Source organism: Somniosus microcephalus, unplaced genomic scaffold (assembly GCF_052327205.1).
Source record: "Somniosus microcephalus isolate GS21.2 unplaced genomic scaffold, FLI_Smic_1.0 unresolved_chr7, whole genome shotgun sequence".
Lineage (NCBI taxonomy): Eukaryota > Metazoa > Chordata > Chondrichthyes > Squaliformes > Somniosidae > Somniosus > Somniosus microcephalus.
Genome location: NW_028225185.1, coordinates 30,178,671 through 30,203,681, shown reverse-complemented (window position 1 = coordinate 30,203,681; position 25,011 = coordinate 30,178,671). Strand labels below are relative to the sequence as shown.

Here is a 25,011-nt window from a genome sequence, read left to right as displayed (position 1 = left end):
GAGCCGCAAGCCTACATTTCGTTGTACTGCACTTGTGCACTAACAATGACAATAAAAGTTGATTTGATTTGATTTGATTTGAGATACCCATCCCTCCCACCCCACCCCAGCTTTTTCTGCCCTCGTTTAGGTCCCCCTTGAACCACAGTCCATCAAAATTAAAGGACATCTGTTTTTCAGTTCGGTAACTGGCTGTTGTGATCCAAAACAAGATGGAGGTTTGTCAGAGGGGAAATCAAAAACGCAAAGTTATGTCGTAGCGTTCCATGACACAGACCCTTCAATGCATCAACGCACTGCATCACCGTGGCTTAGTGGGTCGCACTCTCGACTCTGCGTCAGAAGGTTGTGGGTTCGAGTCCTGCTCCAGAGACTTGAGCACAAAAATCCAGTCTGACACTCCAGTGCAGTACTGAGAGAGCACCGCACTGTCGGAGGGGCGGTACTGAGGGAGCGCCGCACTGTCGGAGGGGCGGTACTGAGGGAGCGCCGCACTGTCGGAGGGGCGGTACTGAGGGAGCGCCGCACTGTCGGAGGGGCGGTACTGAGGGAGCGCCGCACTGTCGGAGGGGCGGTACTGAGGGAGCGCCGCACTGTCGGAGGGGCGGTACTGAGGGAGCGCCGCACTGTCGGAGGGGCGGTACTGAGGGAGCGCCGCACTGTCGGAGGGGCGGTACTGAGGGAGCGCCGCACTGTCGGAGGGGCGGTACTGAGGGAGCGCCGCACTGTCGGAGGGGCGGTACTGAGGGAGCGCCGCACTGTCGGAGGGGCGGTACTGAGGGAGCGCCGCACTGTCGGAGGGGCGGTACTGAGGGAGCGCCGCACTGTCGGAGGGGCGGTACTGAGGGAGCGCCGCACTGTCGGAGGGGCGGTACTGAGGGAGCGCCGCACTGTCGGAGGGGCGGTACTGAGGGAGCGCCGCACTGTCGGAGGGGCGGTACTGAGGGAGCGCTGCACTGTCGGAGGAGCCGTCTCTTTCGGATGAGTTGTTAAACCGAGGCCCCGTCTGCTCTCTCTGGTGGATGTAAAAGATCTGACGGCCACTACTGGAAGAAGAGCAGGGGGGAGTTCTCTCTGGTGTCCGGGCCAACATCTATCCCTCAACCCACATCACTAAAAAAACCAGATTATCTGGTCATCACCTTGTTGCTGCTTGTGGGAGCTTGCGATGAGCAAATTGGCTGCTGCATTTCCTACATTACAACAGTGACGACTGACATGAATCAACTGAGCGGCCTGCGGGTGGCGCTGTCCAGGGAGAGTATAAATACTCGGGCACGGGCCCAGCTTGCTCAGGACATTCTTTAACAGGAACTAGTGAAGGACACAACTAGACCTCCATGTTGTAAAACAGTTGATTAAAGCTTTGTTTAACGCTTAGACCAAGTGCCTAGTAGTTTTCTTACGTCAACTGCACTTCATGCGCTTTGGGACATCCTGAGGTGGTACAAGACTCTGTAGAAATGCGAGTCTCTTTTTCTTTTAACAGTTTTTTCCAGTCATGACATACAGCGCGCATCACTATTCTTTCACTAACCAACATTCAACTGGTAGTGGCACTCGGAAAGAAGGAACTTTACATCTCACCTTATCATATATCCGAGCACCACGCAGCTAATGAATTGCCTTTGAAGTGTGATCATTGTTGTTTGGTTGACGAACACAGCTGCCAATTCACACGCAGCAACTTCCTCAAACAGCAAATAAACAAATGATCGGACATCAGAAATAGGAGCAGGAGTCGGCCATTCGGCCCCTCGAGCCTGCTCCGCCATTCAGTGAGATCGTGGCTGATCTTCTACCTCATCTCCACTTTCCTGCAATATCCCCAAAACCCTTAATATTCAAAAATCTCTCGATCTCAGCCTTGAATAGACTCAACGACTGAGCCTCCACAGCCCTCTGGGGCAGAGAATTCCAAAGATTCACCGCCCTCTGAGTGAAGAAATTCCTCCTCATCTCAGTCCTCAATGGCCGACCCCTTATCCTGAGACTGTGACCCCTGGTTCGAGACTCTCCAGCCAGGGGGGAAACAGCCTCTCAGCATCTACCCTGTCAATCCCCCCCCTCAGAATCTTGTATGTTTCAATGGGATCACCTCTCATTCTTCTAAACTCCAGAGAGCATCGGCCCAATCTACTCAATCTCTCCTCATAGGACAATCCCCCCATCCCAGGAACCAGTCTGGTGAACCTTCGTTGCACTCCCTCTATGGCAAGTATATCCTTCCTTAGGTAAGGAGACCAGAACTGTACACAATACTCCAGGTGTGGTCTCACCAGGGCCCTATATAATTGCAGTAAGACGTCTTTACTCTTATACTCAAATCCTCTTGTAATAAAGGCCAACATACCATTTGCTTTCCGAATTGCTTGCTGTACCTGCCTGTTAACTTTCAGTGATTCGTGTACAAGGACACCCAGGTCCCTCTGAACACCAACATTTCCCAATCTCTCACCATTTAAAAAATACTCTGCTTTTCTATTTTCCGACCAAAGTGGATAACTTCACATTTCTCCACATTATATTCCATTTGCCATGTTCTTGCCCACTCACTTAGCCTGTTGATATCCTCTTGAAGCCTCCTTGCATCCTCCTCACAACTTACATTCCCACCCAGCTTTGTATCATCAGCAAACTTGGATATTTACATTTGGTCCCCTCATCCAAATCATTGCTGTAGATTGTGAATAGCTGAGGCCCAAGCACTGATCCTTGTGGTACCCCACTGGTTACAGCCTGCCAACCCGAAAATGACCCGTTTATTCCTACTCTCTGTTTTCTGTCTGTTAACCAATCCTCAATCCATGCTAGTATATTACCCCCAATCCCATGAGCCCTAATTTTGTTTAGTAACCTCTTGTGTGGCACCTTATCGAATGCTTTCTGAAAATCCAAATACACCACATCCACTCGTTCCCCCTTATCTGTTCTGCTAGTTACAACCTCAAAAAGCTCTTAACAGATTTGTCAAACACGATTTCCCTTTCATAAATCCGTGTTGACTCTGCCCAATCGTATTAATTTTTAAGTGCCCTGTCACCACATCCTTAATAATCGACTCTAGCATTTCCTCTACTACTGATGTCAGGCTAACTGGTCTGTAGTTTCCCATTTTCTCTCTCCCTCCTTTCTTAAATAGCGGGGTTACATTTGCCACCTTCCAATCCGCGGGAACCGTTCGAGAATCTATGGAATTTTGGAAAATGACAACCAATACATTCACTACCTCTATAGTCACCTCTTTCAAAACCCTAGGATGTAGGCCATCAGGTCCAGGGGATTTATCGGCTTTCAGGCCCATTAATTTCTCCAGTACTATTTATTTACTAATACTAACTTATTTCAGTTCCTCATTCTCACTCGAGTCTTGGTTCGCCACTATTTCCGGGAAGTTTTTTGTGTCTTCTTCCGTGAAGACAGACACAAAGTATTTGTTTAATTTCTCTGCCATTTCCTTATTCCCCATTATAATTTCTCCTGTCTCAGCCTGTAAGGGACCCACATTTACTTTCGCTAATCTTTTCCTCTTCACATACCTATAGAAGCTTTTACAGTCTGTTTTTATGTCTCTCACTAGTTTACTCTCCTATTCTATTTTCCCTTTATCAATTTCTTGGTCCTCCTTTGCTGAATTCTAAAATCCTCCAATCCTCAGGATTGCTACTCTTTTTGGCAACATTATAAGCCTCTTCCTTTGATCTAATACTATCTTTAACTTCTCGTTAGCCACGGTTGGACCACTTTTCCCGTGAGATTTTTGTGCCTTAAAGGAATGTGTATTTGTTGTAAATTATGTTTTAATTCTTTAAACGCTAGCCATTGCTTGTCTATACCTTTTAATGTAGTTTCCCAATCTACCTTAGCCAACTCGTCCCTCATACCCAAGTAGTTTGCTTTGTTTAGATTTAAGACCCTACCCTTGAAAAAGTACACTGCTGGTTTTAAAATGCTCTGGGGCGTCCTGAGATCATTAAAGGCGCTGTAGAAATGCAACTCTTTCTTTTCTTAACTGGGTGGATTTATATTGAGTTCGAGCGACACAAAACCTTAAAATGAGGCAAAGGAATGCAATTAGGAGGCTGCGTTATACCAGAACAGAAAGCACCTTACAGTCAATGAAGAACTTTTGTGAAGTGCACTCACGGTTGTAACGTAGGAAACGCAGCAGCCAATTTGCGCACAGCAAGCTCCCACAAACAGCAATGTGATAAATGACCAAATCATCTGCTTGTAGTGATGTTGGTTGAGGGATAAATATTGGCCCCAGGACACCGGGGAGAGCTCCCCCCTGCTCTTCTTCCAATAGTGGCCGTGGGATCTTTTACATCCACCCGAGGGCAGACGGGGCCTCGGTTTAACGTCTCATCTGAAAGACGGCACCTCCGACAGTGCGGCGCCCCCTCAGTACTGCCCCTCCGACAGTGCGGCGCTCCGTCAGTACCGCCCCTCCGACAGTGCGGCGCTCCCTCAGTACCGCCCCTCCGACAGTGCGGCGCTCCCTCAGTACCGCCCCTCCGACAGTGCGGCGCTCCGTCAGTACCGCCCCTCCGACAGTGCGGCGCTCCCTCAGTACTGCCCCTCCGACAGTGCGGCGCTCCCTCAGTACCGCCCCTCCGACAGTGCGGCGCTCCCTCAGTACCGCCCCTCCGACAGTGCGGCGCTCCCTCAGTACTGCCCCTCCGACAGTGCAGCGCTCCCTCAGTACCGCCCCTCCGACAGTGCGGCGCTCCCTCAGTACCGCCCCTCCGACAGTGCGGCGCTCCCTCAGTACCGCCCCTCCGACAGTGCGGCGCTCCCTCAGTACCGCCCCTCCGACAGTGCGGCGCTCCCTCAGTACCGCCCCTCCGACAGTGCGGCGCTCCCTCAGTACCGCCCCTCCGACAGTGCGGCGCTCTCTCAGTACTGCCCCTCCGACTGTGCGGCGCTCCCTCAGTACAGCCCCTCCGACAGTGCGGCGCTCCCTCAGTACCGCCCCTCCGACAGTGCGGCGCTCCCTCAGTACCGCCCCTCCGACAGTGCGGCGCTCCCTCAGTACCGCCCCTCCGACAGTGCGGCGCTCTCTCAGTACTGCCCCTCCGACCGTGCGGCGCTCCCTCAGTACAGCCCCTCCGACAGTGCGGTGCTGATGCACTATCAACAACACCAAAGACTATGAGTTGAACTTATACGAAGTAGGCTTTTATTGACTAAGAACTGGATCATGCCTCTGCTAGTGGATCCATCCTAAGAGCTCCCGGGGGAAGGGTGGTGAGTCACCTTTATACCCGGGCTTAGGGGTGGAGCCAGGAGCGGAGACATGCCCGGACCTGTACAGAGTTAACAGTGGTTTACCACACAGACATGTACAGAGTTAGCAGTGGTTTACCACATTCACCCCTCGTTTAAAAAAGAGTCCGGCGGGGTGAAGTGTTTCAAAAGTTCGTATACGAAAGTCTCTCCGGGGGTCTTGTCTGCCGTAATGATCTTCGTGGTGCCGGTTGCGGCGGTTCTTTGCCCGCGGCCGCTTCTCGCGTGGGACGGAGCACTGGCGTGTCGTCCTCTCGGGGTAGGGATGGCACCGGCATGTCGTCAGTTCGTGGTAGACACCCCGGTGGTGCGTTGTGGGTAGTGGTGGTGGGTGGAGGTAGTGGATGGTGATCGATGGTGTTTCGGGTGGTACCTGAGGGTGCGAGGTCTTGAATTGAGACTGTGTCCTCCCGCCCGTCAGGATACGCCACGTAGGCGTACTGTGGGTTGGCGTGGAGGAGGTGAACCTTTTCGACCAGGGGGTCCGTCTTATGGCTCCTCACGTGTTTCCTGAGCAGGACGGGTCCCGGATGTGATGAAATATTCCATTCACCACTGCCTGTGACTGAGATCGGTTTCAGTGTCATTTCCCTTCCCCCAGACCTCATTGTATTGTGTACTGGAATGTGCTGTATTGTATACTGGAATGTGCTGGAATGTGCTGTGTGTAGGGCTCCGCCCATACCTGGCCCCGTTTGTAAGCTAGCTTCAGTCTGGCCTCAGTCTCCAGAAGGAAGACATCTCTCTCTCTTACGTGTTACTTTCTAAGTTAATAAAAGCCTTGTTTTTGTTCTGCTAACTTCGAGTCTCGGAATTATTGAGGCACATCATCGGAGACGTCAGCCATGGCGGTAGTGATGTCCCCGAGGTGGATTTCCTGGGGAAGACGAACATCTTCTCGTGAGGGGTGGCGTTTGTGGCAGTACAGAGCAGTGATCGTATGGAGTGGAGCGCATCGGGGAGGACATCTTGCCAGCGGGAGATTGGGAGGCCCTTGGATTTTAGGGCGAGCATGGCGGTCTTCCACACCGTTGCGTTCTCCCTCTCTACCTGTCCGTTACCCCGGGGGTTGTAGCTGGTAGTCCTGCTCGTGGCTATGCCCTTCTCGAGCAGGTACTGGCGCAGCTCGTCGCTCATGAATGGCGAGCCCCTGTCGCTGTGGATGTAATTGGGGAAGCCAAATATGGCGAACAGGTCGTTGAGGCACCTGATGACTGTGGCGCTGGTCATGTCCGGGCAGGGGATGGCGAAGGGGAAACGGGAGTACTCGTCAATAATATTGAGGAAGTACGTGTTGCGGTCAGAGGAGGGAAGGGGCCCCTTGAAATCGACGCTGAGACGTTCGAAGGGGCGGGTGGCTTTAATCAGGTGTGCCCTGTCTGGCCTATAAAAATGCGGTTTGCATTCGGCGCAGACCTGGCAGTTCCTGGTCATGGTCCTGACCTCCTCGATGGAGTAAGGCAGGTTGCGAGCTTTAATAAAATGGAAGAACCTGGTGACCCCCGGGTGGCAGAGATCATTGTGGAGGGTCCGTAGCCTATCGACTTGTGCGTTGGCACATGTCCCACGGGATAGGGCGTCTGAGGGCTCATTAAGTTTCCCGGGCCGGTATAAGATATCGTAGTTGTAGGTGGATAACTCGATCCTCCACCGCAATAGCTTATCATTTTTGATTTTCCCCCTTTGTCTGTTGTTAAACATAAATGCTACTGACCGTTGGTCAGTGAGCAGGGTGAAACGTTTACCGGCCAGGTCATGCCTCCAGTGCTGTACAGCCTCCACTATCGCCTGGGCCTCCTTCTCGACTGAGGAGTGTCGAATTTCGGGGCCCTGGCGGGTCCGTGAAAAGAAGGCCACGGGTCTCCCCGCCTGGTTAAGGGTTGCGGCTAGGGCGAAGTCGGATGCATCGCTCTCCACTTGGAAAGGGATGGACTCATCCACTGCGTGCATTGTGGCCTTCGCAATGTCCTCTTTTATGAGGGTGAAGGCCGCACGGGCCTCTGCCGTCAGGGGGAAGGAGGTTGACTTGATGAGGGGCCGGGCTTTGTCCGCATAGTTGGGCACCCACTGGGCGTAGTAAGAGAAGAACCCGAGGCATCTCTTCAGGGCTTTTAGGCAGTGGGGGAGAGGTAGTTCCAGGAGGGGGCGCATTCGGTCGGGGTCGGGGCCGATGACTCCGTTTTCCACCACGCAGCTAAGAATAGCGAGGCGCGTGGTGCGGAACATACATTTTTCTCTGTTGTATGTCAGATTCAGCCGTTGGGCCGTACGGAGGAATTTTTCTCGGTTGGCGTCGTGGTCATGCCGGTCATGGCCGCAGATGGTGACGTTGTCTAGATAGGGGAAGGTGGCCTGCAGCGCGTTCTGGTCAACCATCCGGTCCATCTCCCTTTGGAAGACCGAGACCCCGTTGGTGACGCCGAAGGGGACTCGGAGGAAGTGGTAGAGGCGACCGTCGGCCTCGAAGGCCGTGTACTGGCGGTCCTCAGGCCTGATGGGGAGCTGGTGGTATGCCGACTTCAGATCAATCGTCGAGAATACCCGGTATTGTGCTATCTGGTTGACCATGTCAGATATGCGGGGAAGTGGGTATGCGTCTAATTGCGTGTATCAATTGATCGTCTGGCTGTAATCAATAACCAGGCGCTGTTTTTCGCCGGTCTTCACTACCACCACTTGGGCTCGCCATGGGCTGGTGCTGCCCTCGATAATCCCTTCCCTCAGGAGTCTTTCTACTTCTGATTTAATAAAGCTCCTATCCCCGGCACTGTACCGCCTGCTTTAAGTAGCAATTGGCTTGCAGTCTTTGGCGAGGTTAGCGAACAACGGGGGGGAGTTTGACCTTCAGGGTGGACAGGCTGCATACTTTGCGCGGCGCCGTGTTTAAATTCTGCCGGCTGCAGACTGTAAGTGGGGGCAGGGGCCCGCCATATGCCATCGTGACGCTCTCCAGATGGCACTGGAAGTCTAATCCTAGCAGTACGGGGGCGCAGAGCTGTGGCAGGACGAGGAATTTAAAATCTCTGTACTCCACGCCGTTCACTGTCAGAGTCGCTACACAGTAGCCGCCGACGTCCGCCGTATGGGACTTTGAGGCCATGAAGACCTGGTGGCGTGTGGGCATAACCGATAGGGAGTAGCGTCGCACCGTGTCGGGGTGGATGAAGCTCTCCGTGCTTCCGCAGTCGAAAAGGCAATTTGTGGCATGGCCATTTACCTTTACGTTCATCATGGACCTGGCTAGTTGATGGGGCCTAGATTGGTCCAGGGTGATGGAGGCCATCGTCGAGGTCGGTGGGTCGCTGTAGAATTCGCCCGCGCCGGGGGCCTGGTCCCGAAATGGTGTCCAAGATGGCGGCTCCCCCGCGGCTGGTGGTGCCCAAAATGGCGGCCCGCACGGCTCACACGTGGTTGGTGGGGTCCAAAATGGCGGCCTGCACGGTTCACACGCGGCGCTGCTGGAATTGGGGGTCGATTTCGCCCTGCACACTCTCGCGTAGTGGCCTTTCTTGCCGCATTTGGAGCAGGTCGCGTCCTTTGCTGGGCATTGCTGTCTGGGGTGCTTGGCCTGGCCGCAGAAGTAGCATTTCTGGCCTCTGGTCATTGCAGCTGTAGTTGGGCTGCTGGCGGCTTGTGGCCTTACCGGGTCCCAAGATGGCTGCTCCCATGACATCCACGTGGCCATCCGGTCAGGGGGGTAGGCGTCCATGTTCTGGAGGGCCACGTCTAACGAGTTAGCGAGGGCCACCGTCTTCTGCAGGTCGAGCCCCCTCTGTTCCAGCAGCCTCTGCCGAGTATAGTTGGACCTGATGCCGGCTACGTAGGCGTCTCGGATCAGGTCTTCTGTGCATTCCTTGGCCGTCACCGCTTTGCAATTACAGGCCCGGCCGAGGACTCTCAGTGCCAGTAAATATTCGGCGCCCGATTCCCCGGGGCGCTGTTTTCGGGTAGCCAGGAGGTGTCTGGCGTAGACCTCGTTAACAGGCCTCACGTAGTGTTCCTTTAGCGTCGCGATGGCGGCCGCGTAAGTTGTGGCGTCTCGGATGATCGAGTAGACTCGGTGGCTCACCCGTGAGTTCAAGACAAGCCGTTTCGCATCATCTGTAGTGACGGTAGTGCTGGAGGCCTCCAGGAAGGCTTCGAAACAGCTCAGCCAGTGTTTAAAGTTATTGGCTGCATCTGCTGCTTGAGGATCCAGGTCTAAACGTTCCGGCTTCAAGCTTTGCTCCATGTCGAAAATTTAGACAATAAAATTGATGCACTATCAACAACACCAAAGACTACGAGTTGAACTTATACGAAGTAGGCTTTTATTGACTAAGAACTGGAGCATGCCTCTGCTAGTGGATCCATCCTAAGAGCTCCCGGGGGAAGGGTGGTGAGTCACCTTTATACCTGGGCTTAGGGGTGGAGCCAGGGGCGGAGACATGCCCGGACCTGTACAGAGTTAGCAGTGGTTTACCACAGGCGCTCCCTCAGTACCGCCCCTCCGACAGTGCGGCGCTCCCTCAGTACCGCCCCTCCGACAGTGCGGCTCTCCCTCAGTACCGCCCCTCCGACAGTGCGGCGCTCCCTCAGTACCGCCCCTCCGACAGTGCGGCGCTCCCTCAGTACCGCCCCTCCGACAGTGCGGCGCTCCCTCAGTACCGCCCCTCCGACAGTGCGGCGCTCCCTCAGTACCGCCCCTCCGACAGTGCGGCGCTCCCTCAGTACCGCCCCTCCGACAGTGCGGCGCTCCCTCAGTACCGCCCCTCCGACAGTGCGGCGCTCCCTCAGTACCGCCCCTCCGACAGTGCGGCTCTCCCTCAGTACCGCCCCTCCGACGGTGCGGTGCTCCCTCAGTACCGACCCTCCGACAGTGCGGCGCTCCCTCAGTACCGCCCCTCCGACAGTGCGGCGCTCCCTCAGTACCGCCCCTCCGACAGTGCGGCGCTCCCCCAGTACTAACCCTCCGACAGTGCGGCGCTCCCTCAGCACTGCACTGAATTGTCAGCCTAGATTTCTGTTCTCAAGTCCCTGGAGTGGGACTTGCACCCACAACCTTCTGACTCAGAGGGGAGAGTGCTACCCACTGAGCCACAGCTGACACTTCAGTGGGTGACCCCAGCTTCCATGTAGCAAATGAATGGGCCCTCTTAGGAGAGAACTATTGGCCCTAAGGCGGCGGCGGGGGTTCCCTATGGGGAGGTGCCTGCTGTCACTTGGCAATTGCCCACAGACAATTTGATGAAAAGCACCAACTCGCCACGGCAGGTGGAAAATTGCAGGTGCAGACTCGTGTACCATCGCTTCGTGTTGCAGCATTCCTGAGGTTCGTCCTTGGGCACCGGTTGGGAGTGTGGGCGTCCGCAAGAATGTCACACGTAGCAGAGTATTGTGAAACCCGCCAGCTCACAAAGGGTTGTATGTTCGAGCGATGAACAAGGGGAACAAAAAAGCATTGCCAAGAATTGTAACTTCCCTCATTACAGGCAAGGAAATATCACACAAAGGGTTTTCAGAGTCCCGCCTCATGCTGGAACTGCTGAGCTGCGGGACTCTTTTCACTGTCCCCTCTGGCTCTCAACCATTGCCAGATAGTAAAACACAGGTAGTGTTTCCATCCTCTTACCTGATGCACAACTCTATAACCAGGAGGTCACCTACTGGGAACTTCCAATATTACTGTCATTAGGGCGACACTTTGTATGGTTTGGAAAGTCCAGTTTTGGTCGCGCCGGCCCGGTCATTGCAAAGGTTGAAAATGGGAAAGAAAAGTCTGCTTTTCTAATGCTGAGCGGGGAGGGTGGAGGGGGAGGGGAGGGCGGGGAAGGGCAGAGGGGGGAGGGTGGGGAAGGGGAGGACAGGGGAGGGGAGGCCAAAGGGGGAGGGCGGTGGAGGCGGGCGGAGGAGTGAGGAAGGGAAGCAGAGGGGCGGAGGAGGAGGGGCGGAGGAGTGGGGAAGGGAAGCAGAGGGGGGAGGAGGGGCAGAGGTCGGGAGGGGTGGAGGAGGGAAGGGGGAAGGACGGAGGAGGGGCAGAGGCGGGGAGGGGCAGAGGAGGGAAGGGGGGAGGATGGAGGAGGGGCAGAGGGGGGAGGACGGAGGAGGGGCAGAGACAGGGAGGGGCGGAGGAGGGAAGGGGGGAGGATGGAGGAGGGGCAGAGGCGGGGAGGGAAGGGGGAGGATGGAGGAGGGGCAGAGGCGGGGAGGGGCGGAGGAGGGAATGGGGGAGGACGGAGGAGGGGCAGAGACAGGGAGGGGCGGAGGACGGAGGAGGGGCAGAGACAGGGAGGGGCGGAGGAGGGAAGGGGGGAGGATGGAGGAGGGGCAGAGGCGGGGACGGAAGGGGGAGGATGGAGGAGGGGCAGAGGCGGGGAGGGGAGGAGGAGGGGCAGAGACAGGGAGGGGCGGAGGAGGGAAGGGGGGAGGATGGAGGAGGGGCAGAGGCGGGGAGGGGCGGAGGAGGGAAAGGGGGAGGAGGGGCAGAGGCGGGGAGGGGCGGAGGAGGGAAGGGGGGAGGATGGAGGAGGGGCAGAGGCGGGGAGGGGCGGAGGACGGGCAGAGACAGGGAGGGGCGGAGGAGGGAAAGGGGGAGGAGGGGCAGAGGCGGGGAGGGAAGGGTGAGGATGGAGGAGGAGGGGCAGAGGCGGGGAGGGGGGCGGCGGAGGGGCAGAGACAGGGAGGGGCGGAGGAGGGAAGGGGGGAGGAGGGGCAGAGGCGGGGAGGGGCGGAGGAGGGGCAGAAACAGGGAGGGGGCGGAGGAGGCGGGGAGGAGCGGAGGAGGGAAGGGGGGAGGATGGAGGAGGGGCAGAGGCGGGGGAGGGGCGGAGGAGGGAAGGGGGGGAGGACGGAGGAGGGGCAGAGGCGGGGAGGGGTGGAGGAGGGAAGGGGGGGAGGACGGAGAGGGGCAGAGGGGGGGAGGACAGAGGAGGGGGCAGAGAGACAGGGAGGGGCGCAGGTGGGAAGGGGGGAGGACGGAGGAGGGGCAGAGGCGGGGAGGGGCGCAGGTGGGAAGGGGGGAGGACGGAGGAGGGGCAGAGGCGGGGAGGGGCGCAGGGTGGGAAGGGGGGGAGGACGGAGGAGGGGCAGAGGCGGGGAGGGGCGCAGGCGGGAAGGGGGGAGGACGGAGGAGGGGCAGAGGCGGGGAGGGGCGGAGGAGGGAAGGGGGGGAGGATGGAGGAGGGGCAGAGGCGGGGAGGGGCGGAGGAGGGGCAGAAGCGGGGAGGGGCGGAGGAGGGGCAGAGACAGGGAGGGGCGGAGGGGCAGAGGAGGGAAAGGGGGAGGATGGAGGAGGGGCAGAGGCGGGGAGGGGCGGAGGAGGCCTTACACCACACAATTCACAATTCACAATTCAAATCGCTTTATTGGCATGATAAGTTACATCTTATGTTGCCAAAGCATCAAAATACATTTATGGTTTAGCACATAAACGCAGTTCTATTCATACAGTGTATAAACAGGTATATCCCTGAGTGTATAAATATACATTCGCATTGTTTATATATATTCTTTTCTTAGTTTACTGTTTGTCCCTCTGTTCATGGCAAGCTGTAACATAGTGTGCCGCCAGTGTTACACAGCTTCTCTCCTCTCCCAGTAGGAATGGGAGTTTTTGGTTGTCATTCAGATTTCTGAAATCAGGGCATATTTGTGAGAATTTTTGGTAGAAATTCTCCCTGATGCCCTGATATTTTCCGCAGGCTGTGAGGAAGTGCATCTCTGTCTCCACCACTCCCTGACTGCAGTGAGAGCATATCCTGTCTTCTCTTGGCAGCCTGGTCTGCCTGTGTCTGCCTTTTTCGATCGCTAGGCTATGTTCGCTAAGTCTGTACCTTGTGTGATATTCCCTTGCCTGTAATCAGGGAAGTTACAATTCTTGGCAATGCATTTTTGTTCCCCTTGTTCATCGCTCGAACATACAACCCTTTGTGAGCTGGCGGGTTTCACAATACTCTGCTACGTGTGACATTCCAACCAAACCGGTATTGCTAAGCTCTTGCGGACGCCCACACTCCCAACCGGTGCCCAAGGACGAACCTCAGGAATGCTGCAACACGAAGTGATGGTACACGAGTCTGCACCTGCAATTTTCCACCTGCCGTGGCGAGTTGGTGCTTTTCATCAAATTGTTTGCGGGCAATTGCCAAGTGACAGCAGGCACCTCCCCATAGGGAACCCCCGCCGCCGCCTTAGGGCCAATAGTTCTCTCCTAAGAGGGCCCATTCATTTGCTACATGGAAGCTGGGGTCACCCACTGAAGTGTCAGCTGTGGCTCAGTGGGTAGCACTCTCCCCTCTGAGTCAGAAGGTTGTGGGTGCAAGTCCCACTCCAGGGACTTGAGAACAGAAATCTAGGCTGACAATTCAGTGCAGTGCTGAGGGAGCGCCGCACTGTCGGAGGGTTAGTACTGGGGGAGCGCCGCACTGTCGGAGGGGCGGTACTGGGGGAGCGCCGCACTGTCGGAGGGGCGGTACTGAGGGAGCACCGCACTGTCGGACGGGCGGTACTGAGGGAGCGCCGCACTGTCGGAGGGGCAGTACTGGGGGAGCGCCGCACTGTCGGACGGGCGGTACTGAGGGAGCGCCGCACTGTCGGAGGGGCAGTACTGGGGGAGCGCCGCACTGTCGGAGGGGCGGTACTGAGGGAGCGCCGCACTGTCGGAGGGGCGGTACTGAGGGAGCGCCGCACTGTCGGAGGGGCGGTACTGAGGGAGCGCCGCACTGTCGGAGGGGCAGTACTGGGGGAGCGCCGCACTGTCGGAGGGGCGGTACTGAGGGAGAGCCGCACTGTCGGAGGTGGGGTACTGAGGGAGCGCCGCACTGTCGGAGGGGCGGTACTGAGGGAGAGCCGCACTGTCGGAGGTGGGGTACTGAGGGAGCGCCGCACTGTCGGAGGGGCGGTACTGAGGGAGAGCCGCACTGTCGGAGGGGCAGTACTGAGGGAGCGCCGCACTGTCGGAGGGGCGGTACTGAGGGAGTGCCGCACTGTCGGAGGGGCAGTACTGAGGGACCGCCGCACTGTCGGAGGGGCAATACTGAGGGAGCGTCGCACTGTCGGAGGGGCGGTACTGAGGGAGCGTCGCACTGTCGGAGGGGCGGTACTGAGGGAGCGCCGCACTGTCGGAGGGGCGGTACTGAGGGAGTGCCGCACTGTCGGAGGGGCAGTACTGAGGGAGCGCCGCACTGTCGGAGGGGCGGTACTGAGGGAGTGCCGCACTGTCGGAGGGGCAGTACTGAGGGACCGCCGCACTGTCGGAGGGGCAATACTGAGGGAGCGTCGCACTGTCGGAGGGGCGGTACTGAGGGAGCGCCGCACTGTCGGAGGGGCGGTACTGAGGGAGCGCCGCACTGTCGGAGGTGCAGTACTGAGGGAGCGCCGCACAGTCGGAGGTGCAGTACTGAGGGAGCGCCGCACTGTCGGAGGGGCAGTGCTGAGGGAGTGCTGCACTGTCGGAGGGGCAGTGCTGAGGGAGTGCCGCACTGTCGGAGGTGCAGTACTGAGGGAGCGCCGCACTGTCGGAGGTGCAGTACTGAGGGAGCGCCGAACTGTATGAGGAGCAGTACTGAGGGAGCGCCACACTGTTGGCGGGGCGGTACTGAGGGAGCGCCGCACTGTCGGAGGGGCAGTACTGAGGGAGTGCCGCACTGTCGGAGGGGCGGTACTGAGGGAGCGCCGCACTGTCGGAGGGGCGGTACTGAGGGAGCGCCGCACTGTCGGAGGGGCGGTACTGAGGGAGCGCCGCACTGTCGGAGGGGCGGTACTGAGGGAGCGCCGCACTGTCGGAGGGGCGGTACTGAGGGAGCACTGCACTGTTGGAGGGGCAGTACTGAGGGAGCGCCGCACTGTCGGAGGTGCCGTCTTTCAGATGAGACGTTAAACCGAGGCCCCGTCTGCCCTCGGGTGGATGTAAAAGATCCCATGGCCACTATTGGAAGAAGAGCAGGGGGGAGCTCTCCCCGGTGTCCTGGGGCCAATATTTATCCCTCAACCAACATCACTACAAGCAGATGATTTGGTCATTTATCACATTGCTGTTTGTGGGAGCTTGCTGTGCGCAAATTGGCTGCTGCGTTTCCTACGTTACAACCGTGAGTGCATTTCACAAAAGTTCTTCATTGACTGTAAGGTGCTTTCTGTTCTGGTATAACGCAGCCTCCTAATTGCGTTCCTTTGCCTCATTTTAAGGTTTTGTGTCCCTCGAACTCAATATAAATCCACCCAGTTAAGAAAAGAAAGAGTTGCATTTCTACAGCGCCTTTAATGATCTCAGGACGCCCCAGAGCATTTTAAAACCAGCAGTGTACTTTTTCAAGGGTAGGGTCTTAAATCTAAACAAAGCAAACTACTTGGGTATGAGGGACGAGTTGGCTAAGGTAGATTGGGAAACTACATTAAAAGGTATAGACAAGCAATGGCTAGCGTTTAAAGAATTAATACATAATTTACAACAAATACACATTCCTTTAAGGCACAAAAACCCCACAGGAAAAGTGGTCCAACCGTGGCTAACGAGAAGTTAAAGATAGTATTAGATCAAAGGAAGAGGCTTATAATGTTGCCAAAAAGAGTAGCAATCCTGAGGATTGGAGGATTTTAGAATTCAGCAAAGGGGGACCAAGAAATTGATAAAGAAAGGGAAAATAGAATAGGAGAGTAAACTAGCGAGAGACATAAAAACAGACTGTAAAAGCTTCTATAGGTATGTATAAATAGGAAAAGATTAGCGAAAGTAAATGTGGTTCCCTTACAGGCTGAGACAGGAGAAATTATAATGGGGAATAAGGAAATGGCAGAGAAATTAAACAAATACTTTGTGTCTGTCTTCACGGAAGAAGACATAAAAAACTTCCCGGAAATAGTGGCGAACCAAGGCTCGAGTGAGAATGAGGAACTGAAATAAGTTAGTATTAGTAAATAAATAGTACTGGAGAAATGAATGGGCCTGAAAGCCGATAAATCCCCTGGACCTGATGGCCCACATCCTAGGGTTTTGAAAGAGGTGACTATAGAGATAGTGGATGCATTGGTTGTCATTTTCCAAAATTCCATAGATTCTAGAACGGTTCCTGTAGATTGGAAGGTGGCAAATGTAACCCCGCTATTTAAGAAAGGAGGGAGAGAGAAAACGGGGAACGACAGGCCAGTTAGCCTGACATTAGTAGTAGAGGAAATGCTAGAGTCGATTATTAAGGATGTGGTAACAGGGCACTTAGAAAATAATAGCATTGGGCAGAGTCAACACGGATTTATGAAAGGGAAATCGTGTTTGACAAATCTGTTAAGAGCTTTTTGAGGTTGTAACTAGCAGAATAGATAAGGGGGAACCAGTGGATGTGGTGTATTTGGATTTTCAGAAAGCATTCGATAAGGTGCCACACAACAGGTTATTAAACAAAATTAGGGCTCATGGGATTGGGGGTAATATACTAGCATGGATTGAGGATTGGTTAACGGACAGAAAACAGAGAGTAGGAATAAACGGGTCATTTTCGGGTTGGCAGGCTGTAACTAGTGGGGTACCACAAGGATCAGTGCTTGGGCCTCAGCTGTTCACAATCTACAGCAATGATTTGGATGAGGGGACCAAATGTAATCTATCCAAGTTTGCTGATGATACAAAGCTGGGTGGGAATGTAAGTTGTGAGGAGGATGCAAGGAGGCTTCAAGGGGATATAGACAGGCTAAGTGAGTGGGCAAGAACATGGCAAATGGAATATAATGCGGAGAAATGTGAAGTTATCCACTTTGGTAGGAAAAATAGAAAAGCAGAGTATTTATTAAATGGTGAGAGATTGGGAAATGTTGGTGTTCAGAGGGACCTGGGTGTCCTTGTACACGAATCACTGAAAGTTAACATGCAGGTACAGCAAGCGATTCGGAAAGCAAATGGTACGTTGGCCTTTATTACAAGAGGATTTGAGTATAAGAGTAAAGACGTCTTACTGCAATTATATAGGGCCCTGGTGAGACCACACCTGGAGTATTGTGGACAGTTTTGGTCTCCTTACCTAAGGAAGGATATACTTGCCACAGAGGGAGTGCAACGAAGGTTCACCAGACTGGTTCCTGGGATGGGGGGATTGTCCTATGAGGAGAGATTGAGTAGATTGGGCCGATGCTCTCTGGAGTTTAGAAGAATGAGAGGTGATCTCATTGAAACATACCAGATTCTGAGGGGGATTGACAGGGTCGATGCTGAGAGGCTGTTTCCCCCCTGGCTGGAGAGTCTCGAACCAGGGGTCACAGTCTCAGGATAAGGGGTCGGCCATTGAGGACTGAGATGAGGAGGAATTTCTTCACTCAGAGGGCGGTGAATCTTTGGAATTCTCTGCCCCAGAGGGCTGTGGAGGCTCAGTCGTTGAGTAGATTCAAGGCTGAGATCGAGAGATTTTTTAATATTAAGGGTTTTGGGGATATTGCAGGAAAGTGGAGATGAGGTAGATGGTCAGCCACGATCTCACTGAATGGCGGAGCAGGCTCGAGGGGCCGAATGGCCGACTCCTGCTCCTATTTCTGATGTCCGATCATTTGTTTATTTGCTGTTTGAGGAAGTTGCTGCGTGTGAATTGGCAGCTGTGTTCGTCAACCAAACAACAATGATCACACTTCAAAAGCAATTCATTAGCTGCGTGGTGCCCTGATATGTGATAAGGTGAGATATAAAGTTCCTTCTTTCCGAGTGCCACTACCAGTTGAATGTTGGTTAGTGAAAGAATAGTGATGCGCGCTGTATGTCATGACTGGAAAAAACTGTTAAAAGAAAAAGAGACTCGCATTTCTACAGAGTCTTGTACCACCTCAGGATGTCCCAAAGCGCATGAAGTGCAGTTGACGTAAGAAAACTACTAGGCACTCCGTCTAAGCGTTAAACAAAGCTTTAATCTACTGTTTTACAACATGGAGGTCGAGTTGTGTTCTTCACCAGTTCCTGTTAAAGAATGTCCTGAGCAAGCTGGGCCCATGCCCGAGTATTTATACTCTCCCTGGACTGCACCACCCGCAGGCCGCCCAGTATCATTTCATAAGTCATTTCCACATGAATTGACAAGATTCCTGTCAACCTCCAGTTCACTGAGGAACAGTGTGTCCAGTGACTCCGCTTCACCAGAGTCTGTGACAGAGCCGCACTAACTGCGGCCCGGCTCCAGGTCACACACTTCACTGCCTGGGGCCCTGAACTGCGACATCTCCAGGTCATTCCAGGCAACATTAGCAGCAGCAGTCATAGCTGCCATGCATTGCTGCAGCTAGCGGGTGACGGATACACGCTGCACTGAGCAAAGCCAATAAAATGCACGTTCTCCGCGCGCTAACACACTGACCAATTCTCAGCCAATTCGCTCTTACCTTCCTTTTTATTGCAGTTTCCTTCCAGGCGAAAGACCTCGTGATTTACTAATGACAAGCGGAAATGGTATTGTCATACAACAGTAACAACAACAACTTGTATTTGTCTCGCACCGTTAACGTAGTAAAACGTCCCAAGGTGCGTCACAGGAGCGATTATCAATCATAATTTGACACCGAGCCACATCAGGAGATATCAGGGACAGGCAACCAAAAGCTGGGTCATAGAGGTTGGTTTTAAGGAGCGTCTTAAAGGAGGAGAGAGAGAGGCGGAGAGGTTTAGGGAGGGAATTCCAGAGCTCGGGGCCCAGGCGGCTGAAGGCACGGCCGCCAATGGCGGAGCAATGGAAATCGAGGGGATGCGCGAGAGGCCAGAATTGGAGGAGCGCAGAGATCTCGGAGGGTTGTAGGGCTGGAGGAGGTTACAGAGATAGGGAGGGGTGTAGGGGCTGGAGGAGGTTACAGAGATAGGGAGGGTTGTAGGGCTGGAGGAGGTTACAGAGGTAGGGAGGGTTGAAGGGGCTGGAGGAGGTTACAGAGATAGGGAGGGTTGTAGGGGCTGGAGGAGGTTACAGAGATAGGGAGGGTTGTAGGGGCTGGAGGAGGTTACAGAGATAGGGAGGGTTGTAGGGGCTGGAGGAGGCTACAGAGATAGGGAGGGTTGTAGGGGCTGGAGGAGGTTACAGAGATAGGGAGGGTTGTAGGGGCTGGAGGAGGTTACAGAGATAGGGAGGGTTGTAGGGGCTGGAGGAGGTTACAGAGATAGGGATGGTTGTTGGGGCTGGAGGAGGTTACAGAGATAGGGAGGGTTGTAGGGGCTGGAGGAGGTTACAGAGATAGGGAGGGTTGTAGGGGCTGGAGGAGGTTACAGAGATAGGGAGGGTTGTAGGGGCTGGAGGAGGTTACAGAGATAGGGAGGGTTGTAGGGGCTGGAGGAGGTTACAGAGATAGGGAGGGTTGTAGGGCTGGAGGAGGTTACAGAGATAGGGAGGGTTGAAGGGGCTGGAGGAGGTTACAGAGATAGGGATGGTTGTAGGGGCTGGAGGAGGTTACAGAGATAGGGAGGGTTGTAGGGGCTGGAGGAGGTTACAGAGTTAGGGATGGTTGTAGGGGCTGGAGGAGGTTACAGAGATAGGGAGGGTTGTAGGGGCTGGAGGAGGTTACAGAGTTAGGGAGGGTTGTAGGGGCTGGAGGAGGTTACAGAGATAGGGAGGGTTGTAGGGGCTGGAGGAGGTTACAGAGATAGGGAGGGTTGTAGGGGCTGGAGGAGGTTACAGAGATAGGGAGGGTTGTAGGGGCTGGAGGAGGTTACAGGGATAGGGAGGGTTGTAGGGCTGGAGGAGGTTACAGAGATAGGGAGGGGTGTAGCTGAGAGGTCTGGGGATAGGAGGGGTTGGGGGTGGAGGAGGTTACAGGGAGGGAGGGGGTAGGGGGGGGGGGGGGGGGTGATGCGTTACAGAGATAGGGAGGGTTGTAGGGGCTGGAGGAGGTTACATAGATAGGGAGGGTTGTAGGGGCTGGAGGAGGTTACAGAGATAGGGAGGGTTGTAGAGGCTGGAGGAGGTTACAGAGATAGGGAGGGTTGTTGGGGCTGGAGGAGGTTACAGAGATAGGGAGGGTTGTAGGGCTGGAGGAGGTTACAGAGATAGGGAGGGTTGTAGGGGCTGGAGGAGGTTACAGAGATAGGGAGGGTTGTAGGGGCTGGAGGAGGTTACAGAGATAGGGAGGGTTGTAGGGGCTGGAGGAGGTTACAGAGATAGGGAGGGTTGTAGGGGCTGGAGGAGGTTACAGAGATAGGGAGGGTTGTAGGGGCTGGAGGAGGTTACAGAGATAGGGAGGGTTGTAGGGGCTGGAGTAGGTTACAGAGATAGGGAGGGTTGTAGGGCTGGAGGAGGTTACAGAGATAGGGAGGGGTGTAGGGGCTGGAGGAGGTTACAGAGATAGGGAGGGTTGTAGCGGGTGGAGGAGGTTACAGAGATAGGGAAGGTTGTAGGGGCTGGAGTAGGTTACAGAGATAGGGAAGGTTGTAGGGGCTGGAGCAGGTTACAGAGATAGGGAGGGTTGTAGGGGCTGGAGGAGGTTACAGAGATAGGGAGGGTTGTAGGGGGCTGGAGGAGATTACAGAGATAGGGAGGGTTGTAGGGGGCTGGAGGAGATTACAGAGATAGGGAGGGTTGTAGGGGGCTGGAGGAGATTACAGAGATAGGGAGGGTTGTAGGGGCTGGAGGAGGTTACAGAGATAGGGAGGGTTGTAGGGACTGGAGGAGGTTACAGAGATAGGGAGGGTTGTAGGGGCTGGAGGATGTTATAGAGATAGGGAGGGTTGTAGGACTGGAGGAGGTTACAGAGATAGGGAGGGTTGTAGGGGCTGGAGGAGGTTACAGAGATAGGGAGGGTTGTAGGGGCTGGAGGAGGTTATAGAGATAGGGAGGGTTGTAGGGCTGGAGGAGGTTACAGAGATAGGGAGGGTTGTAGGGGCTGGAGGAGGTTACAGAGATAGGGAGGGTTGTAAGGCTGGAGGAGGTTACAGAGATAGGGAGGGGTGTAGGGGCTGGAGGAGGTTACAGAGATAGGGAGGGTTGTAGGGGCTGGAGGAAGTTACAGAGATAGGGAGGGTTGTAAGGCTGGAGGAGGTTACAGAGATAGGGAGGGGTGTAGGGGCTGGAGGAGGTTACAGAGATAGGGAGGGTTGTAGGGGCTGGAGGAGGTTACAGAGATAGGGAGGGTTGTAGGGGCTGGAGGAGGTTACAGAGATAGGGAGGGTTGTAGGGGCTGGAGGAGGTTACAGAGATAGGGAGGGTTGTAGGGCTGGAGGAGGTTACAGAGATAGGGAGGGTTGTAGGGGGCTGGAGGAGGTTACAGAGATAGGGAGGTTTGTAGGGCTGGAGGAGGTTACAGAGATAGGGAGGGTTGTAGGGGCTGGAGGAGGTTACAGAGATCGGGATGGTTGTAGGGGCTGGAGGAGGTTACAGAGATAGGGAGGGTTGTAGGGGCTGGAGGAGGTTACAGAGATAGGGAGGGTTGTAGGGCTGGAGGAGGTTACAGAGATAGGGAGGGTTGTAGGGGGCTGGAGGAGGTTACAGAGATAGGGAGGGTTGTAGGGGGCTGGAGGAGGTTACAGAGATAGGGAGGGTTGTAAGGCTGGAGGAGGTTACAGAGATAGGGAGGGTTGTAGGGGCTGGAGGAGGTTACAGAGATAGGGAGGGTTGTAAGGCTGGAGGAGGTTACAGAGATAGGGAGGGTTGTAGGGGCTGGAGGAGGTTACAGAGATAGGGAGGGGTGTAGGGGCTGGAGGAGGTTACAGAGATAGGGAGGGTTGTAGGGCTGGAGGAGGTTACAGAGATAGGGAGGGTTGCAGGGGCTGGAGGAGGTTACAGAGATAGGGAGGGTTGTAGGGGGCTGGAGGAGGTTACAGAGATAGGGAGGGTTGTAGGGCTGGAGGAGGTTACAGAGATAGGGAGGGTTGTAGGGGCTGGAGGAGGTTACAGAGATAGGGATGGTTGTAGGGGCTGGAGGAGGTTACAGAGATAGGGAGGGGTGTAGGGGCTGGAGGAGGTTATAGAGATAGGGAGGGTTGTAGGGGCTGGAGGAGGTTACAGAGATAGGGAGGGGTGTAGGGGCTGGAGGAGGTTATAGAGATAGGGCGGGTTGTAGGGCTGGAGGAGGTTACAGAGATAGGGAGGGTTGTAGGGGGCTGGAGGAGGTTACAGAGATAGGGAGGGTTGTCGGGGCTGGAGGAGGTTACAGAGATGGGGGGGCTGGAGGAGGTTACAGAGATAGGGAGCGTTGTAAGGCTGGAGGAGGTTACAGAGATAGGAAGGGTTGTAGAGGCTGGAGGAGGTTACAGAGATAGGGAGGGGTGTAGGGGCTGGAGGAGGTTATAGAGATAGGGAGGGTTGTAGAGGCTGGAGGAGGTTACAGAGATAGGGAGGGGTGTAAGGCTGGAGGAGGTTACAGAGATAGGAAGGGTTGTAGAGGCTGGAGGAGGTTACAGAGATAGGGAGGGGTGTAGGGGCTGGAGGAGGTTATAGAGATAGGGAGGGTTGTAGAGGCTGGAGGAGGTTACAGAGATAGGGAGGGGTGTAGGGGCTGGAGGAGGTTGTAGAGATAGGGAGGGTTGTAGGGCTGGAGGAGGTTACAGAGATAGGGAGGGTTGTAGGGGCTGGAGGAGGTTACAGAGATAGGGAGGGTTGTAAGGCTGGAGGAGGTGACAGAGATAGGGAGGGTTGTAGGGACTGGAGGAGGTTACAGAGATAGGGAGGGGTGTAGGGACTGGAGGAGGTTACAGAGGTAGGGAGGGTTGTAAGGCTGGAGGAGGTTACAGAGATAGGGAGGGGTGTAGGGGCTGGAGGAGGTTACAGAGATAGGGCGGGTTGTAGGGCTGGAGGAGGTTACAGAGATAGGGAGGGTTGCAGGGGCTGGAGGAGGTTACAGAGATAGGGAGGGTTGTAGGGGGCTGGAGGAGGTTACAGAGATAGGGAGGGGTGTAGGGGCTGGAGGAGGTTACAGAGATAGGGAGGGTTGTAGGGGCTGGAGGAGGTTACAGAGATAGGGAGGGGTGTAGGGGCTGGAGGAGGTTACAGAGATAGGGAGGGTTGTAAGGCTGGAGGAGGTTACAGAGATAGGGAGGGTTGTAGGGGCTGGAGGAGGTTACAGAGATAGGGAGGGTTGTAGGGCTGGAGGGGGTTACAGAGATAGGGAGGGTTGTAGGGGGTGGAGGAGGTTACAGAGATAGGAGGGTTGTAGGGGGCTGGAGGATGTTACAGAGATAGGGAGGGGTGTAGGGGCTGGAGGAGGTTTCAGAGATAGGGAGGGTTGTAGGGGCTGGAGGAGGTTACAGAGATAGGGAGGGTTGTAGGGGCTGGAGGAGGTTACAGGGATAGGGAGGGTTGTAGGGGCTGGAGGAGGTTACAGAGATAGGGAGGGTTGTAGGGGCTGGAGGAGGTTACAGAGATAGGGAGGGTTGTCGAGGCTGGAGGAGGTTACAGAGAAAGGGAGGGTTGTAGGGGCTGGAGGAGGTTACAGAGATAGGGAGGGTTGTAGGGGCTGGAGGAGGTTACAGAGATAGGGAGGGTTGTAGGGGCTGGAGGAGGTTACAGAGATACGGAGGGTTGTAGGGTGGAGGAGGTTACAGAGATAGGGAGGGGGGGGACGAGGAGGCCACGGAGGGATTTGAAAACAAGGATGTGAACTTTCAAATTGAGGCCTTGCTTAACCGTGAGCCAGTGTAGGTCAGCGAGCACAGGGGGGTGATGTGTGAAAGGGACTTGGTGCGAGTTAGAAGGTTTCAAAGATAAAAGAAACAGTGCATTGGTTAGTACAGTAATCACAACTGGCCGTTCCGGGGTCGATTGAAAAGCTCAAACAATCTGCCCCAATGGTAAAGGCTGCAGTGATCTCGATCGGGGCAGGAGCTGGCCCGGTACAATTGGTTGCTCTCAGTGCCTCTGTATTAGGGTGGAGATTAAAGAACCGGCCAGGGTTCCCATTCCTGATCTCTGGTGACTGCTGCCAAAGCGCACATGTGTGGCTGTCTAAGTGAAAACCGATTTGGCTTCACGGTGATGCACTCCACAGTGCAAATAGCCTGTTGACACTCACTTTAAAAAAACTAGCCATTTGGGCACGGTACTGGCGGGCAACCATGGACGGCCCAGCAAGAGTCGGGAACCGAGGGGAGAATACGAGAAAAAAAATGGATGCTTGGGACAATGGCCGCCCAAAGGGAACTGGGCTTCTGTCGTGACTGACTGGTATTCCCAATCAGTCCTCTCACAGGTTAGGGAGAATATCACCAGGCTTGGGCGGCGGGGGCGTAAAGGACCACCAGTTGTTTTTTTTTATATTCTTACACGGCATGTGGGCGTCGGCTGGCCAAGGCCGGTATTTATCGCCCATCCCTGATCGCCCCTTGAGAAGGTGGTGGTGAGCCGCCTTCTTGAACCGCTGCAGTCCCGTGTGGTGAAGGTGCTCCCACAGCGCTGTTAGAGAGGGAGTTCCTGGATTTTGACCCAGCGACGATGAAGGAACGGCCGAGATATTTCCAAGTCAGGATGGTGTGTGTGACTTGGAGGGGAACCTGGAGGTAGTGGCTGTTATGTTCATAAATAAATAGACGTTTTCATTATGAACAGCTAGCTTGAGCTAGTCATTTATTCAGCCATGTGGACGAGTGTACAGGCATCCATCTTGACGACTGCCCACGACTAAACATACAGCTCCACCTAGTGTACCATTCTAGAATGACATGTTACTGATCATTACAGTGGCGTTCCCATGGTGTCCTACTCTCTACATTGAAGGGCAGCATGATTATTTTGGGGAAAATTGGGAGAAAGTAGCACCAAACTAATCAGGCACAAAACGTGTGGAGAATATTGAACACCTGGGAGCGAC

General features: G+C 55.0%; 1 protein-coding gene across 1 annotated transcript in view; it reads right to left on the bottom strand.

Moving 5' to 3' along the window:
* LOC147086717 (synaptonemal complex central element protein 1) overlaps positions 1–25,011 on the bottom strand; it is a 59,126-nt gene that overhangs the window by 22,424 nt on the left and 11,691 nt on the right. Inside the window, exon 5 of the mRNA XM_085978869.1 lies at positions 18,616–18,663. Within this exon, the coding sequence (XP_085834995.1) occupies positions 18,616–18,663 (48 nt within the window). The remainder of the gene's footprint in view (positions 1–18,615; positions 18,664–25,011) is intronic.